The sequence below is a fragment of the Oncorhynchus masou genome, chromosome 18 (genome assembly GCF_036934945.1).
Source record: "Oncorhynchus masou masou isolate Uvic2021 chromosome 18, UVic_Omas_1.1, whole genome shotgun sequence".
Lineage (NCBI taxonomy): Eukaryota > Metazoa > Chordata > Actinopteri > Salmoniformes > Salmonidae > Oncorhynchus > Oncorhynchus masou.
Genome location: NC_088229.1, coordinates 33,813,639 through 33,830,772, shown reverse-complemented (window position 1 = coordinate 33,830,772; position 17,134 = coordinate 33,813,639). Strand labels below are relative to the sequence as shown.

Here is a 17,134-nt window from a genome sequence, read left to right as displayed (position 1 = left end):
ATTCCTCCCCCAGGGAGAACGCTGGGGGGGCGCGTGTGAGAGAGAGAGAGAGACCGCTGCAGCTGCAGGAATGTCGCGGGCGGCTACCACTGTGTGTGTGTGTGTGTGTGTGTGTGTGTGTGTGCGCGTGTGCATGCTGGTTTGAGCCAGTGGCAGGGCACAGCACCTTTTAGGAAATAAGGCAGGGAGAAAAAAACAACATTAATAGCCTTTTCCAGAGTCTTCATTTAAGGTCTGGAATTAGTTTAGTAAAAAAATACAACATTACTGTTTGCCCACATTGTTTGACATTAAATATAGGCTGGGGTTTTGATAAAACAACAACAATAACAACAGGATCTTTCTGTAGTTTTAGAACAGTTATTCTCTCCTTTTATGAATGTATACAGCCTACGTTACTAAAGAGACTGGTGTGTGTGTGTGTGTGTGTGGTGCGGCGGTGGATAGCCAACGCCAGCATGCAGTTAAACACACTGGTCGGATAAGTGGTTTTATTGAAATTACAAAAGCTTTTTGTCACGAATTCCAGCCATAGTTCTTGTATATGATACTCCTACTTTGTTGAAGTCTAAACCTGTGTGTTTGTGGGTGCGTGTGTCTTTCTGTCGTTGTGCACGCGAATGTGTGTGTGTGTTGTTTATGTGTGATGTGAAATACAGATTTCTTGGCTGGAGGACTTGGACCGTCAGACAGAATGTGTAGGAGGGGATATTCATAGAGGTGCTTTTAGTGTATTGTTTATGAAAAACTTGTTTCCATGGCCGACAGAGGGTTGACCACACAGTAAGGCCGCCTTGAGTGTGTGCGTGTTCTGTTTCAACTAATTATTCCAGAGCCTTTTTTTTGTTTGTTTACTAAAGTTTTCGGTCCATGTGATACTCGAACTAAAACAAATTAGTTGACACAAAATGAGCTCCAACTTGAAAAAACGAGGCAATAATTCAGTCAACTTAAAAAGATTTTTCTCAACTTGTTTTTTGTGTTTTTCTCAACTTGTCTCATATGTTTATTCACTAGGAATTATTATCTGGGCATCTTACAAAAAAAAGTCAGTGGAACTAGTTACACACAGTGCTTTTAACATACAATGTTTTCAATTTACATACTGTATTTGACGCACATGATTACATTGTGCATGTTCAGTTGTACAGTAATTATTATTCAACATGTTCTCACCTGGGAGTTGAACTCACGGCATTCCGATCTTCCTGCTACGCCACCATGTCTGGTGGATGAACATATGAGACAACGTGAGCAAACACAATTTTAAGTTGACTGGGCCAACACTTTTTTTAGGTAACACCTTGACTGAAAGTTGAGTAAGCAAAAAAGTCTGTGGAACCAGTTACATATTAATAATAATTACTTGAAACAATGAGCTTTTTTTTTACAGTGTGTTTGTGTGTGTGTGTGTGTGTTTACATATATGTTTATACATGTGTGTATTCACTACCACTTCTCCTGTTGATGTGTGCGTTTTTGTGCGTGTTTATTATGATTGTGTCTTTTTTTTACACTCCTACGGGGACTGCCAGGGGTGTGTTTTGTTTCATGTTTTGTTTTAGAGGGCCCTCCTCCGCGATGCGGAAGTGTTGCCGGAAACAGTGGGAGCCCACCCCCAGTTATGCGTCAGTGCTGCTAAAGAAAGGATAGGGGGTTTCCATGGCGGTATGTCAGGGCCACGTGGGTGGTTGTCTACACACGAAGCCACAATCTCTGTGCTTCTTCCTAGGCAGAATATTCCAGTAGACCAGCACACGATGTCTGCTAAATAAAACCCCTCTTTACATGCAGTAACAGGTGTGGTATGTGTGTCCATGAACAGGTGTGTGTGTATGTATGTGTGAGAGAGCGTGTGTGAGTTCACAAGACAGGTGTTGTGTGTATATGCGTGTGTGCGTATATGACAGGTGTGTGTCTCTCTTATAGTGAGAGAAATCCAGAGAGAGAGCATACTCCATACCTCTAGTCCAAGTAGCTAAGTCAGAGGAAGTCGAGCGGGAATAGAAGAAAACTCCTCCACTGTCCTCGCGCAGTTGAGAAGAACTTATACAAAGGTACTGCTCTTCACAGATCTGCCTGTAGAAAGAAGAAAGGAAAAATACTCTTTCGGTAAGACAGAATTTTTTTGTTTTTTGTTGTTGTTGCAGAACTATGTGGCCCTGCTCATCCTGAGGGATGTTTTCATCTTTATCCTCCCTTTTCCCCCCTCACTCATTTTAATGTCTGCCACTTGAGAGCCTCCAGAGGGGCTGCACCTGTTTGCCTCTTGGCGAGGCGCCCCTCTGCCCTAGCCTGCCACTCATGTCTTCGCCCCTTGTGGGATGGAGGGGGGTTGCATGTGGTGGAAGGGATAGCTGGAGGGCTCGGAGGCGCCCGGGAGAGTAGAGTGGAGATGTAGGAACTGAGAGAGTGAGAGGGAGGGAGGGAGAGAAGTAGAGCGACAGAGGGATGGAGAGAGAGGGTGGGGATAGAGAGAGCTAGAGTGTTTCAAAGCTATGTCCACTCTCTCTGTGTTTATCTGTATTGCCTTTTCTCCTTTCACTCAAATTCAATTATCTCTTTCTTTCCTCCTATTCTGTTTCTCTCCCCCCTTTCCTCCCGTTCTGCCCCTCTCTTCCCCCCCCCCATATTTATCTCTATAGAGCCATGTTAATCTGCAGTGACCTCTTCAGGTCACATTAAAGGTCACCCAGCTTCACTCCCGGAACCCCTCAGGGCCACACTCCTTCTTTCCTTTCGCTCCGCTCATTAGAGCTTTGTGGCCCAAAAGCGCTGACCACACCAAGCATAATCATTTCCTGTTCTCCCTTTGCATGACCCACTTATCACTTAGGACTCTGGCTATGGTAAACAATGGTTGTTTAGGCAATCCCCCTATTATGGTTTCTGTGGTAAATTTGATAAGTATGTCTGCGTTGGGGTATAATGTAAGTTGAAACATATTCTGTGTCATTACTCGCATCTATAGTTACAAGAAATATCATATAGTAGGCCTATATACGTGTCAGCGGTGTTTCAGCCAGAACATGAAGCCTATTCTTCAGGAAAAGCATATGATTTTGGAGAGTAGTTTTTCCCTTGTTTCCTGTATGTGGTCTATCCTACTTTTAGTCAGTTGAGCACATTTCAGTGTGCTTGTGCACCAGTAATGGCTTGCTTTTTCAAGCACATTGTGAGGACCGTTGATCACACGTGTCAGGTTCCCCATTTCAAATACCAAAATATAGTTTTGGGGTGCAGTTTTCCTTTTAAATAGTACATTTATCGCTCCCCCATCCCCCTTGAAAAGTAAATACTCATTGACACCCATATTAGATAGCAATAAATGACTTTCTTATCTTTTGATATCATCTTACTTTAATCAGTCTAATCGTGGTGTCTTTTTTAAGGTGTTGATTTTTCTTTGGTAGTTTTGTTTCATGAATAGCCTCCATATTTGTACTTAATAATAATAATGATAATTTTGGAATAAGTTATTGGAATATTCCGGTCATACAAATGACCAATAAAGCTGTTATGTTCAGCTATGGAGCTTGAGCCCATGTGGTACTTTCTGCGTTCTTAGTATTGCCTCTGAATAATGCTAGATACTGTTTAGAAAATTGTATGTATTGTAGAACGAAATAATCTCACATAATGATCACTCCTATTATAAATGTATGTTATTGCGCCCGTGACAGCAGCAGCATTGATTTCTGTGTATGACTGATGGGGAATATTATGGTGTCCGATGCACACCAAGTCAGGTGTTTAGAGTGGAGGAGTGTTTCGAATGCTAGCTACTAGCATCTTAGCACGTGCTTATTGTAGGCATATTAAGCACGTGCTTAGTGTTAGCATGCTAGCATGTGGTTTGTGTTAGCATGTTTATCACATGCTTAATGTTAGTATGTTAGCACGTGCATGCTGTTAGCATCAAACTGGAAACCGCATCTCTAAGAGCACCTTTTTCCCGTAGAACCGCGGGCGTTTGGCAGAGAAGCGCACCATCCCCCTGCCCCCCAACCGTGTGCCCAAGAGGGAGCTCTCCTCCGTCTTTAGCAGTGACGACAGCGAGGGCAGCGACCGCGCCAGCGGAGACCATGCCCACATCAAGCAGGAGGATGAGCTGCATTACAGTATCATGAGAAAGAGGTAAGGTCTGGAAGAACTCCTGTGTCTGAATGATATTGGGATATACAAATAACTCCTCACCTATGATCTGTCCATACCCATTCACAACCTGTCTCAATTCATTGCTTTAAGCTTGGTGCTTACAGGAAGTGTTGTGTTGACATGTAAGTGTTTTCTTTGCTTATCTTCCTTGCTCAGTCTACAGTGCAATGTTTGAGTCACTGAAACACTTCCCACCGCTGTGCAGTATTTTGGTCTTCATCGAGTTGAATATGCGTTATAACCCTCTATAATACTAATAATGCTCTAAAGTACAGGATAAAGTGAGTGCAATAAAATAACAAACGTTCCCCTAAATTTGAGCTGTACCCCCTTTTGCCCCCAGAACAGCCTCAATTCGTCGGGTCATGGACTCAAGGTGTGGAAAGCGTTCCACAGGTGTACCTAATGTTTTGTACACTCAGTGTATACAATTAGCTGCATGATAAGCCCAAACCCCAGAAATGACTAAAGAACCAGCCCCTTCTGATGGTGGATGGAGATGGTGCGGTCTTTTATATGACAACAGTTAGGGTAAAGGAGGGCTTGAAGAAAGGAAAATACAGCATTGAGACAGGAACGAGCTCTGATGCATTAGCTGACGCTTATGAGAGCATGATGTTGCTTTGCTGCTACTGCTGTTGTCAGTATTGTCCAAATACAGTATGAGAAATATACTTATATCAAGCTGTCTCTTCTAACACTTCTTGTTTTGAAAATCTCAAAGACTGAATACCTTTGCCATAAACTGTGTTTCAGACATCAGTACCATAGGAACTTCAGATAATAGTCAGAAATTCATCTCAGACAGACGTTATCGGTAGTTTCACCTCAGTGGGGATTTTTCTTGGTTCCAAAGCTGTACATCACTCTCTTTTCAACTCATGCCATGACTGGGTAGAAAATGAGCAGATAATCCAGTCTGTTACAGTACGCCAGTTGTGCTATTGCACTAGTTTCTCAGCATTTGGAATAATCTCAATAATCTCATACATAATAGGGAAATAAAAGTAACAGCTATTCTTTTTTTAAATCCTTTATTTTATGTTTAATTTCATAATATAGGCGGTAGGGATTAGTAGTAGCATTGTTGTTTTTAGTATTGTTTAGTATTGGTGCCAGGTGTCAGTTGAATAATGTTGATGGTTATAGGCATCTGGCTACAATATTTGTGTAATGAAATTGACATCGGATACCTTGTTTTTACAAATGACTGTTTACTGTATACAAGGAAATCTGGATGTGTTTGCATTAGGTGAAATAAGATTTGAAGAGCTGGGAATGGAACAAAAATTGTATATTTTTGGATGCAACTGTTTCAATCTCAAAGTGACAGATAATACGTTGAAGCACGTTGTTGTGAATGTGGATCAAAGACCAACAAGGAACTTTTCAAAGCTGAAATGTTCCTTAGATGTGGGTGAGGGAGTAGTTATGAGCCTAATATTGGGTAACGGTGGATGGTGTTTGGCGGTTCAATTAGATTTGGGTTGTCATCGCACACTCACTGTAGGCCACTCACTCAAATGCACACACGTGCACACCCACTCGCTCATCCGAACAAACACACACACGCGCGCGCGCACACACACACACACACACACACACACACACACACACACTCATGTTTTTTGGGAAGTCACCCCATTAAGACGAACCAAATGTGCGTGTAGTGGGGTAATATTTTATACATACACATATTATATACACTTCACCTGCAACCCACAATAAGACTATGCAGTTAATGAAGTCCATTACATTCATTATCTGACTCCATAAAAATGATTTAGCAATATGCAAGAGACTATAGCTGAGCTACAGTAATAGAAAAGGACAAGCAAGAACTAAGAATTGTCTATATCAAAAGCAAATCATTAATTAACATTGTAAAATGAACGGATTCACATACATTCCAGTCATTTAGCAGATCTACTTATGCAGAGCAAATAGGGTGAAGTGCCCAAGGGCACATCGATAGATGTTTCACCTAGTCGGAATGGGAATTCAAACCAGCAACCTTTCGGTTACTGGCCCAACATTCTTAACTGCTAGGCTACCTGCCTCCCTGTACAATACAAACGTTTAAATTACAAAGCATTACAAGGCATTATTCTAGGCCTGATCAGAGAGGAAGAGAGAGGTCATAGGCTGAAGAGAGGTCATGCTCCAAGAGTTCCTAAGGAGGAGAGCGAGAAAGAAAGAGACACAGTATATGTGACCGACCGGCTCGATCCGGTCTTATGTAGCAACATGTGTTTTTTACATTGGATAAAAGTAGACTCAGAGATAGAAAAGTGTATGTCATACACTACAGTTCAAGAACAAGGGGAAAGTAATTCTGCTTTGAAAGTTGATAAACTTGTAACCCCACTTTTGTAAAAATGGCCCTTGAATGTTTTGGTACACCAACTGGGAGAGCTCTTCTTTGTCTACACCCATTCAGATTCATTCACACCCTCTAAAGCCTGAGCCCCACCCATCTCTTTAAGGATTCACATGTGAGGCCATGTGCTAAACAGAGTAAGGTAGTGTAGTAAACAACCAAATATTTCAATGCTAAAAGGGGTGAAAGTAGTAGGCCCAGCCACATCTAGCTAAGTGGATAGGTCACTATTGCCTAGACATGTACACATGTTCATGAAATACAGTAGATTGTAATCACCCACAGACACACCGGGCTAACATGATGGGTCAGGTAATCATCTGGTATTTTCGACATGTAGTTAGCTAAACAATGAACCAAATGGTGCTTTTAGGACAACTGGGATCTTGGAAAAATATGAGATCAAATCATGACGTCAGTGATCTTCAGGTCGGAAAGTCGAGTCTCTAGAAAGAGGTCTGACTTCCCGAGTTGGAATTCCGAGTTGGAGGACCGGTCAAAACTATTTTTCCCCCGTCGGAGCTCGTTTTCTTGAACGCACTGAAGTCTGAGATTTCTGAGTACCCAGTTCTAAGTTCAGTTGTTTTGAATGCGGCAATAGTCCCAACCCATACTACTAACAATTCAAATTGATTGTCATAGCTGGCGAACTAATGTTAGCTAGCTAGCTAACAGTATGCTTTCATTTGCAATGAAAAAGTTAACTAGACTTTCTTACCCGTATACATGGATGAACGCTTCTCTCTCTCTGTCACGAATTCCATGGTTGCCCTTAGTTTGAAGATGTAATCCGGAGACAGGTGTTTTATACAAGAGCCTTTGGTGTGTTCTCTTTTCTCGACTCCCTCATGGTACGATCATCCTCCAGAAGTGACGAACAGTAGCAACACTTTTGCAGTTCTTCGTGATATCTTAAAAAAAAGCAGAGGTAGAAAGGATTATCCACACATACTGAGCAGCTCATGTTATAGACAGAAGCATGCTACATGGCATGACAATCCGGACTCATCTCTCGGCATGTCCAGCCCATCCATTATCTCAGCTAATAATGGCTAGCGGGAAGCTTCCTGTCTTTTTCTGTGGCTAAACCAACTACGCTCTTAATTTAACAATTTAATTTGTGTTTACAGATGGCATACACATTGGAATTAAGGTTCTAAAAAACACATTTTGAAAAAAATGAATTACATTCAAATGCCTTTCATGTGAAGTAGTGACGTGCAATATATGCCAATTTTCCTGAAAAGGCTCACATATCTCACCACCACAGGTGAGGTGACATACTCCACTTTTGTGTGTGCTATGCTAGTCAAATAGAATCAAAGGAATTGGGAATAAATATCTCCCCAAACCCTTTTTTAAAACTTTTATCCACGTAAAAAAACAAACATTTTTGTGCATGCAAATATGAGGAACACAAAGAGATTTGTATCTTTTGTTGTCAGCCAAGCTTGTCAGAAATGTTAATAGTATCTGCTCGTTGACTTCCTCAGTGAAACTCATTTTAACGCTCACTGCATGAGAAGCGACTTGTGCAATCTCATTGAAGGAGAGGATGTAGCTGTTGCTGCCTTCTCGAGACTGGTGTGTGACATGGAGGACAGCACAGCAACTGTAAAGCTTTAAATGGATCCACTAACCTCATTAAAGAGGCTTATTTCCCCCACTGACACATGCGCCGCTTGCGTGTTAAGATGATAATCAATTTAAAGAACACTTATGACTAATATGTCAGGCTTTTACCCTTTAAAAGGCGGCGGACTCACTGGAGCCACAGCTCCGATCTGTCCCGGGCATCCTTCTCGGCCCTACTTTATTCCAAATGCAATGGGTCTGAGCGAAATGGATAATGGGATGTCCAATCAAGGAAATCTGATTTCTATTGACCACAGGCCCAGTAAGTGAGTCGTAGAGGGGTCTTAACAAATTGGATTTGGTCAATGGATGGTGAAAAATACAGGATGCTGTCCATACGTGTGAGTGTGTCTATTCTCTACCTCATGTATTCTCTACCTCACACATCATCAGGATTCTCGCTAACATTGTGTCACATCGCACTTGGGTACATCCTGCAACATATTCAGTTGTGATAATCATACTATGTTATTCTCATCTTGATGCAGAAAAATACCTGATTAAATTGAAAAATGTTGCGGTATGGTCCACTTGTACATCAATTTAGGGTTTCATCAGAGGTTTGCTGTTTTTGTGACCTCAACTCCCTTGCCAAGTTGCACCGTCAAGGTTAAAAGAATATTAAAGTGAAATACCTTCGACCTGTAGACCATTTAACGTTCATTCATATTTTCCTTTCAAAATTACAAAAATATTTGAAACAATCAGATATTGACCTAGCACTTTTTAAATGGTTTGGATGTTACCGCGTGGACGTGCTATAACACAGAGGAATAGGCTCTTGGATCAGGCTAAGGTACTGTGGCTACGAAGTAACAGGATTTCCTAGTTGTCAGAAAGGTCTTCGGAGGTGTTGTCATCCTTGAAGAGGACTTGTCAAGTTCATTAGAGAGCTCTATATCTTTTAACCGGATGAATGTTAATGGCCATCGGCTTTACAGGTGATTAGTTCAGTAGGCCCACCAGAACAGTGCGGAGAACTGCGCATCGTTCCTGCTGAGTAAGCAAAGAGTGCCCAAGCTACTTTAGAACCCGGGAAAACCCCTGAGGCTTGATTGAACCAGGACAGAGAACCGGGGGAACCCACTCAATGATTAATGGTCTAACCTGGCGCATCTGAAACAAAGGTTAAATGTCTTCGATGCGTGGGGTAGCCCCTCTCTCCCTTAACTCAAACTGCAAAGACACAACCAGGGAATCGGGAGGAGACTCGATCCTGATCAGAAAACAAATACCATAGAAACAGAAGCTTCCAAAACAGCGAGACAAAGGTGTTTGATGATTAGTCAGATATTCAATCGTTTTTTTGTTCTTGCATGGAGTGGCTTGCAAGTGTATTGAGGCAATCGGTAATCACATTTGTCACTAAATATTTGACGATGGTAGCTTAGTTGTCTTATACCCAAGGGAAAACAAAGCCTACCTGAGTATTGTTTGAGTTGGACGTCGTGTAGATAACAAGGTTTTGACTCCAACATGCTGAGGGAGAGGGTTAACTAAATTCCACCTGCTGACGTTGGGCTTTTAGGTGGCACCCTCTGGAGAAAAAAGCCCCACAACACATACGTCTATAGCCCTGGAAATCTCACGAAGTCGTGCGTTTATGTAATGTTTTTCTATTTCATATATACAACGATACAGTTATTCCTATTTCAAAAGCAAAATGTTTCCCCCATTTCTTATTGAAGGGAAAAGAGCAGTATTATTTGTGTAGTATAAATGTCTAAGGAGATTACATGGGAGGAAATGGGAGGAGGGAGGCTGTCATGAGGGTGGTGGTGGCAGGCCCTTCCGCAGGGGGACAAAGAGAGAGAGGTAACTGTACAAAGCTGCCATACCCATTTCCACCAGGCATAGCCTTCCGCGAACTGCCGGATGCTAACATAGCCACCACAACAGTGCGCTGTGACTCTGTGTTGGTGGAACTAGTTCCTGCAAGGTGTCCAGGCCCTCTCTGGATAGCAGAGCTAATTTTTCATGTGCAAGGTGCTAGAGGTTGAACCTCTACTAACATAACGATACCTGACAAGGCTGGTATGTACTGAAGTGGAATTTATTCACTGTGTAAATTAGAATTTTGTCTTATGTCATTTTTTAGTATTGTAGAAAGAGAAAATGTAATTGTGGTGAATTGATTCATGTAGATGCAACAATAATGCTCGAAGAGGGATAAACCTCAGATCCGCAAGGATAAAGTTTGTTGGAGGTAGCTTTCCATTAAACCAGTAGGTAAGAATGAAAGATGTGTGTTCACAGTTGTGTAGTGGGGGAATTGGTAGACATAGGTATGAGCCCTATACTCAGTTATAGCATTGTCTTAGAATTGTCCAGACAGTTTTCTTAAGTTTCATTTTTTAGTCCATGAATAGAGTTTGGCCTGTGTCTGCTCCTCTCCTTATAGACAGCAATTTGCTCCTAAAACAAAAGCTATGAATATTGTAATAGTACTGTATTGTTCATGCTGACATTGAATCGCGTATGACATACGTACAGCTAACAAATGCGTAGGGTTAACCTTTTTCTTACTCCTTTGAAGTTTTCCTCTTATGGTGTTCTTGGTGAATTGTGTCTAAGGTTAAAGCCAGCAAGGGGACATTGTGGCGACAGAAGAATTCCTGAAAAGGGCTTTCACCGAAAGCACTAATTAGTGAACATAAAGTTTTTTCAAGCTTTCTGTAGAAAGGCTGAAGACTTATTTGCTCCTTTCACACCACTTCTCCATGGCAACAGGGTTCCAACAATCCAATGACAGATTAGGAGGTGTTTGTAGCAAGAACAGAGTTTTCCCTGTCTCTCCATTTAATCATATAGAGGGTAGTACCTTAAACAGGGGGCTGTTCAAAAACGCTGTTTGATTATGTACTATAGGAAACCTACTTTTGTGCTTTTTTTTAGGGTTTAAGTCCAAAATAATCTTGTTCTGTTTTGAATCTTATGTCCCTGCTTTGAAGAATTGTTTAATTGAATCCCAAATTATCATGGTCATTGGACTCATACATTTACTTTGTAAAACGTAACATCGCCTCTGCACAAAGAGACAACTCGGTCTATAGTTAATATTAGATAATAGATCATAATCGAAACAACATCTGATATCACATAGGACCTTTGGGAGAATATTTGTTTTGATCAATGATTCAACATACATCTACTTCAATAAACATTGAGATTAGATTCATACACCATTTTCTGGCTCAGTTTAACCTCGGTAGAAAACCACACCAAGCCTCCACATGGCAGACTCTTTTATTTCATTGTACTTTCCTCTCTCTCTGCAGCCTTATCGACCCCACATCAGCTTCTGTAAGGAACGACAGGGAAAGCCCAAGAGATATCCTGGCCTGTTGTTATTTATTTATGTATCTATTTCTGGGTTTATTTATGACTCCCTCTTCTCGCTCTGCCACAGTTGCAGGCTGTCTTTCCATCCAAATGTGAGCGCTATACGAACACAAGTCTTAGTCTGAAAACAAAACGTACTCTTTGTCCAAATCCATGTTTCTGCATTAAGCCTAAGTTCTTTCACAAATGTTCATTTTTTTTCTCTCTCAAGAAAACATCTTATTTACATTCGGCGAATGAGGATAATTCAGCAGTGGTTGTTAAAGCGGTCTCCTTTTGAACTCTCCCTTTGTATTGGCATGAGACTATATCACATGGTAATATTTAAGAGTGAGTCAGGGCTGGCTTGAGTAAGGGCTGTGGATCACCTGCAGGTTGCAGGTTGGAGCTGGCTGTGTGGTCTGTTTGTTGTCTTGAGGTTGGAGGAGGAGGGTGGGCGCTGCAGTAGCAGCATACCTGCAGGCACCAGCTGTTCCAAGCAAGCTGTCTTCTCTCCGGGTGTGTCCCAAATGTCACCCTATTCCCTATAGAGTGCACTACATTTGACTAATGTGCTCTAGTAGTGCACTACAGTATATAGGGAATAGGGTGCTATTTTGAATGCAAGCCGCCTCTCTCTACACCTGCGTGACAACTCCTCTGCCCCACCATGGCAGCTGTGCGCGTTCCCCTTCCACCCCCACCCCCACCCCCCCAATACCCCTGTCTGTCAATGCGGTCTCAGTCGTGGTGTCAGACATGGCATCGGGGTGCCCAGACTGCCAACCCGTGCCAGCCAGTGCCAGCTCACACTATGCCCTCCAGCTTTGTCACCTCGGCTCCTCTTTGACAATGTCACAGCGTGGCACCGTGGGGGTCACCCTCCGCTATTCTGGTCCCATGCCAGGAGAAGATGCTTTTCATGGCATTTGGAGAGTGTGAGTAGTGTCTCCTGTAGTAATGTCAGAGCAGCAGCTGCCATCTCCCTTTGGAGGAAGTTCCAGTAGCTTTCCCATTGAGCCTTTTCTATGGGAGCCATTTTCTGTTTGGGTCCTGCTGTAGTTCACGAGTTTTATAACAGTTTATGAGTTATTATTAATGCTTATGGTCAGTGTTATAATATGTTATAAGTCATTATAAAGGATGTTAGAGAGCATTATACGTACTAGGTTTCCATCCAACCATGTTATGCAATTGAATTACATCGGATAAAAATGTCATGACAGGCCTGATGGAAACTTTCCAAATGTTGACAAAACTAAATATGCTAGACAAGCACAACACATATTTTGTGTTGGTAAAATTAATTATGCAAGTGTAACAGCCCCGAACCAGGGCCCCCCTGCACACATCGACAACTGACACCCACGAAACATCGTTACCCATCGGACCACAAAAACCACGGCCCTTGCGAAGCAAGGGGATCCACTACTTTAAGGTCTCAGAGCGAGTGACGTCACCGATTGAAATGCTATTAGGTCACACCACCGCTAACTAGCTAGCCATTTCACATCCGTTACACGAGAAAATGTCTGTGGAATATTTTTATGCGCAAATATTGATATAATAACCATCATACTTAAGTAAACTTGGAGACACACGATGGCATTGTGTGGTCCTCCCACTACGACTCATCGGGAAAGCATGCAGTTTATTAGACTACAGATGAAATAAATGATGATGAACTTCACAGGATGGTAAAAGTTTAAGGTGATGAGCTTGATGCTCCTTTCCAATAAATATCGGGGATCTTATTCTGGTGACGTGATAATTGATGCTCGGCTGCCAGTTGACAAATAAAAATAATCTTGCCCTTTTTGTCCATAATAATAATCTCATCATGTAGGCTTTTGGTGGGTTCTAGCCAACTGCGCCCAGATAGTGCTGTTGGCTAGAACGCACATGCCACTACCAGAGTGGGCACACTCGCTATATGAAACAACAACAAAAAAGTTGAAAATGCAATGGAAACTTTTTTTATTCAGTATATTTGAATTTAACCGCAAAATTTATTTTTATGTGCAATACATCATCATGCACATCCTTTTATCCGCAAGAAGATCATTTGATGGAAACACACCCCTGGTGGGAAAATGTGCATATTGTTTTTATGCAGATTTGGGAATATCCGAATGAAAATCGGATGGAAACCTAGTTACTGGCTAAACTCACAACAATATTCTCTAAAAGTTCTCTAAAAGTATTCATATTTGATGAGTAGATTTCGAAGCTCATTGGATTAAATGGATCCAGTTTATGATTCTCTCTGATTCTCAAACAGGAAGCAATGAAAATAACCTCCTTTCTATGCTGCTTATGAATACATGTTGTGTCCATAGTAATCCATGTCAAAGTTACCTTGCATTAGGGCCTGGCTATTACAGTAGTAGCATCTGGGTCATGCTGTCTGTCTGTCTGTTGGTCTGTCAGTCTGTCTGTCCTGTGGGCTGGACCAACTGAAGATGATTAGGGGGGTATTGAGCAATTTAAGGATGAGCCGAGGATGAGATGATTGTCTCCAGTGTGCGGCCTGGGTGATAATACCGCAGCTCATGTCCTTCTTAGCTGCACCCCCCCCCTCAAATTCATGAGGGAGAGCTGAGTCAGGAGGCTAGGTCTTAACCCCCCCCCCTCGCCCAGCCCCCCTCACAGTCACATCTCCCCATGTTCATCCCTTATAGCCCTAGGCACAGATTATGACCTTGACCTGGCCACTCGTGTGGGCAGGGGGAGGGGCTGTCCCTCTTTAGCTAACCACAATGGACAGAGAAGGAAAAGTGTGCTAATTACCAGTGCTAACGATGCCCTTGCTTGTCACGGCTTAGCGCCGCTACTTTGCCACGGGATAATAACCCCGTAGCCTCAGTGAGAAGTTCAGTGTGACATTATCACGATCACTTTGAGTGATAGGGAGCAGGTGGGGCTTTAGTTGCTAGCGGTTACGGGATCTCAATTTTGGATGAGTGCGGACCTGAGTTGCATGGCTAATCTGAGTTGGCCAGCAGTCTGACTATGAACCTTATGAAAGTAGACCTATGAATTGAGTGGAATAAAGACATCAAAAAATAAAATGTTATATTCTTTACAACTTGTAAGTATTTTGATTTAGGTCTAGGGCTTAGTCGGACTAGTGTCACCGAAAGTGTGATGTCCCGGCACAACAAAAGCATCCTCGCTTGCTTAGCAACCAGACAGGATGTTATATGTGCGTTTGGTTTTGTTTTGAGTTTGACTCAGTGACTCCTGTTAACTGAGAAGCGACTGGTAACCCAACGTGGTCAGAATCAGACAAAATAAATTCCCCCACATCTGTTCTGTACAATTTGGATAACAGCTCGGAGCACGACAGGCTGGCATTACCGAGCCGGAGCCTATAATCATTGTGCTGTAAAAAGGCAGAATCCAGCCGCTGCAAACCATGTGGCCTCCTCGGGGTGCTGACCAATCAGAACCATCCCCAGCCACTCTGCCTCGTTACCATGACACCCTCTGCTGACTCTTCCTGGTTAGCAATAATGTTCCATGGCTCCTGTTTTCATGTTAGACAAAGTTATACTGTAACTAGAATCTTCACTGAACTTAATTTGGACATATTCAGTTGGACTTGATGCTCCAGATGTAAGGAAACAGGGGAACACGATTTAATTGAATGAGATGTATCTGTATCTGATTTATCTGGGTTTTGTATTTTCTACAATAAAGTAGACACTTGAGGACGTCACTCTTAAACAACCAATTCAACATTTAGTGAATCAAAATATTTGCCCATCATCATATAGCGACAGAGAAATTTGTCTGGGATATTCCCTCAAATGCTAAGCGCCTATTTTCCATCATTATGCTTTTTTAATGCGATCAGAGCGCTAATCAGATTGAGTGGAAGTACCTCCATGACACACTTATGTCAATGTCTGCTGCTGCTGGGTTAGAGGGAGCTGGTGGGGAATTTGGCAGCCCCAACCACTAAAACCCTCCTCTGGTTTGGTCTCGACAAGAGGCTAGGGAAGTGATGTCACTGTGGGAGAGAGAGGGCGTTTAGTTTCCTTTCAAATGCTTTCAGCAAAATTCAGTTCAAAATTAGCAAACTGGTACATTTACTGAAATGTTTCTAAATGTGCATCGTCCCTGTAACCTAATAAGTTTCACTGAGTTCGGAGTGCCGATGGGCAGGTTTTGCACTTTTGGGACTGTGTTATTGGTTCCATTGCACCAGGCAAGCTCAGTCGAATGCAGCTAAAGTATTTGAAGTAAACAAAATACTATTTGAACTGTCTGGCCTTTAGCGAATCAGACTGACTGAGGCTCAGTATTCCAGTTGGCCTTCTGCAGTTTACTTTACTTGAATGTTTTAAACAATGAGGTACATACATAAATAAAATCACTGTAGTGTATCTAGACAGAGACTACAAACTGGTCTCTTCTCCCGTGTGAATTTGGGGGAACACTAATCTAATTTTAAGCTCTTAAGCGACTTAGTTGAGTTCTGAATGTGTTGAATAAAGTATCTTACTGTGAGGTTCAAGATGAGTAGGGATGAGACCAAAAAGGGCTTGGTGCTTAGGAGTCGGTCATTGGGGTGTCATACATACAGTGCATTCGGAAAGTATTCAGACCCCTTGACTTTATCCACATTTTGTTACGTTACAGCCTTATTCTAAAATGTATTAAATCTTTTTTTCCCTCATCAATCTCCACACAATACACCATAATGATAAAGCAAAAACATGGTTTTTAGAAATTTTGCCAAAAATCTAAAAACATTTAAACTGAAATATCAGAATTACATATGTATTCAGACCCCTTACCCAGACCTTTTAGATGTTTGATCGGGTTCAAGTCTGGGCTCTGGCTGGGCCACTCAAGGACATTCAGAGACTTTTCCCAAAGCCACTACTGTGCTGTCTTGGCTGTGTGCTTACAGTTGTTGTCCTGTTGGAAGGTGAACCTTCGCCCCCAGTCTGAGGTCCTGAGCGCTCTGGAGCAGGTTTTCATCAAGGATCTCTCTGTGCTTTGCGCCGTTCATCTTTCCCTCGATCCTGACTGGTCTCCCAGTTTTTTAAATCCATTTTAGTAATAAGCTGTAATGTAACAAAATGTGGAAAAAGTCAAGGGGTCTGAATACTTTCCGAATGCATTGTACCTCAAAGCCAAGGGAAGAATAGACACACAGGTTGATTAGCCACTCATGAAGTCTGTTTCAATTCCAATTGCTACAGTATACAGAAATACAGTGGGTAGATGAGAGGTTCTTGGTCAGTACAGACCGCTGCAGCTGCAGGAATGTCGCGGGCGGCTACCACAGTGTGTGTGTGTGTGTGTGTGTGTGTGTGTGTGTGTGTGTGTGTGTGTGTGTGTGTGTGTGTGTGTGTGTGTGTGTGTGTGCGTGTGTGCGTGCGTGTGCGTGCGTGCGTGTGCGAGAGCGTGTATGTGTACACAGCACACAGCTGTATGTGGTGATGGGTGGATTTGTGTGTGTGGATATACACTTGCGTTTGTGTGGTCTTTCGTATGCTGTAGATCAGACTCTCCATTTCCTGCATTACGTTTGGTTATAATTGTGTAGTAGATTTTTCTTCCAAGGATGAAGTGTGTTGTGAGTGACGAGGTAGAATGGAGCTGTTTTGAGTTGTTATGTGACAT

The 17,134-nt window shown here is 42.4% G+C and overlaps 1 protein-coding gene across 6 annotated transcripts in view; it reads left to right on the top strand.

Annotated features, from left to right (window-relative positions):
* The window catches only part of samd11 (sterile alpha motif domain containing 11), an 87,239-nt gene that overhangs the window by 11,679 nt on the left and 58,426 nt on the right, over positions 1–17,134 (top strand). For all 6 annotated transcript variants that reach the window (XM_064923060.1, XM_064923061.1, XM_064923059.1 and 3 more), the window contains exon 3: positions 3,962–4,137. In XM_064923060.1, the coding sequence (XP_064779132.1) occupies positions 3,962–4,137 (176 nt within the window). The remainder of the gene's footprint in view (positions 1–3,961; positions 4,138–17,134) is intronic.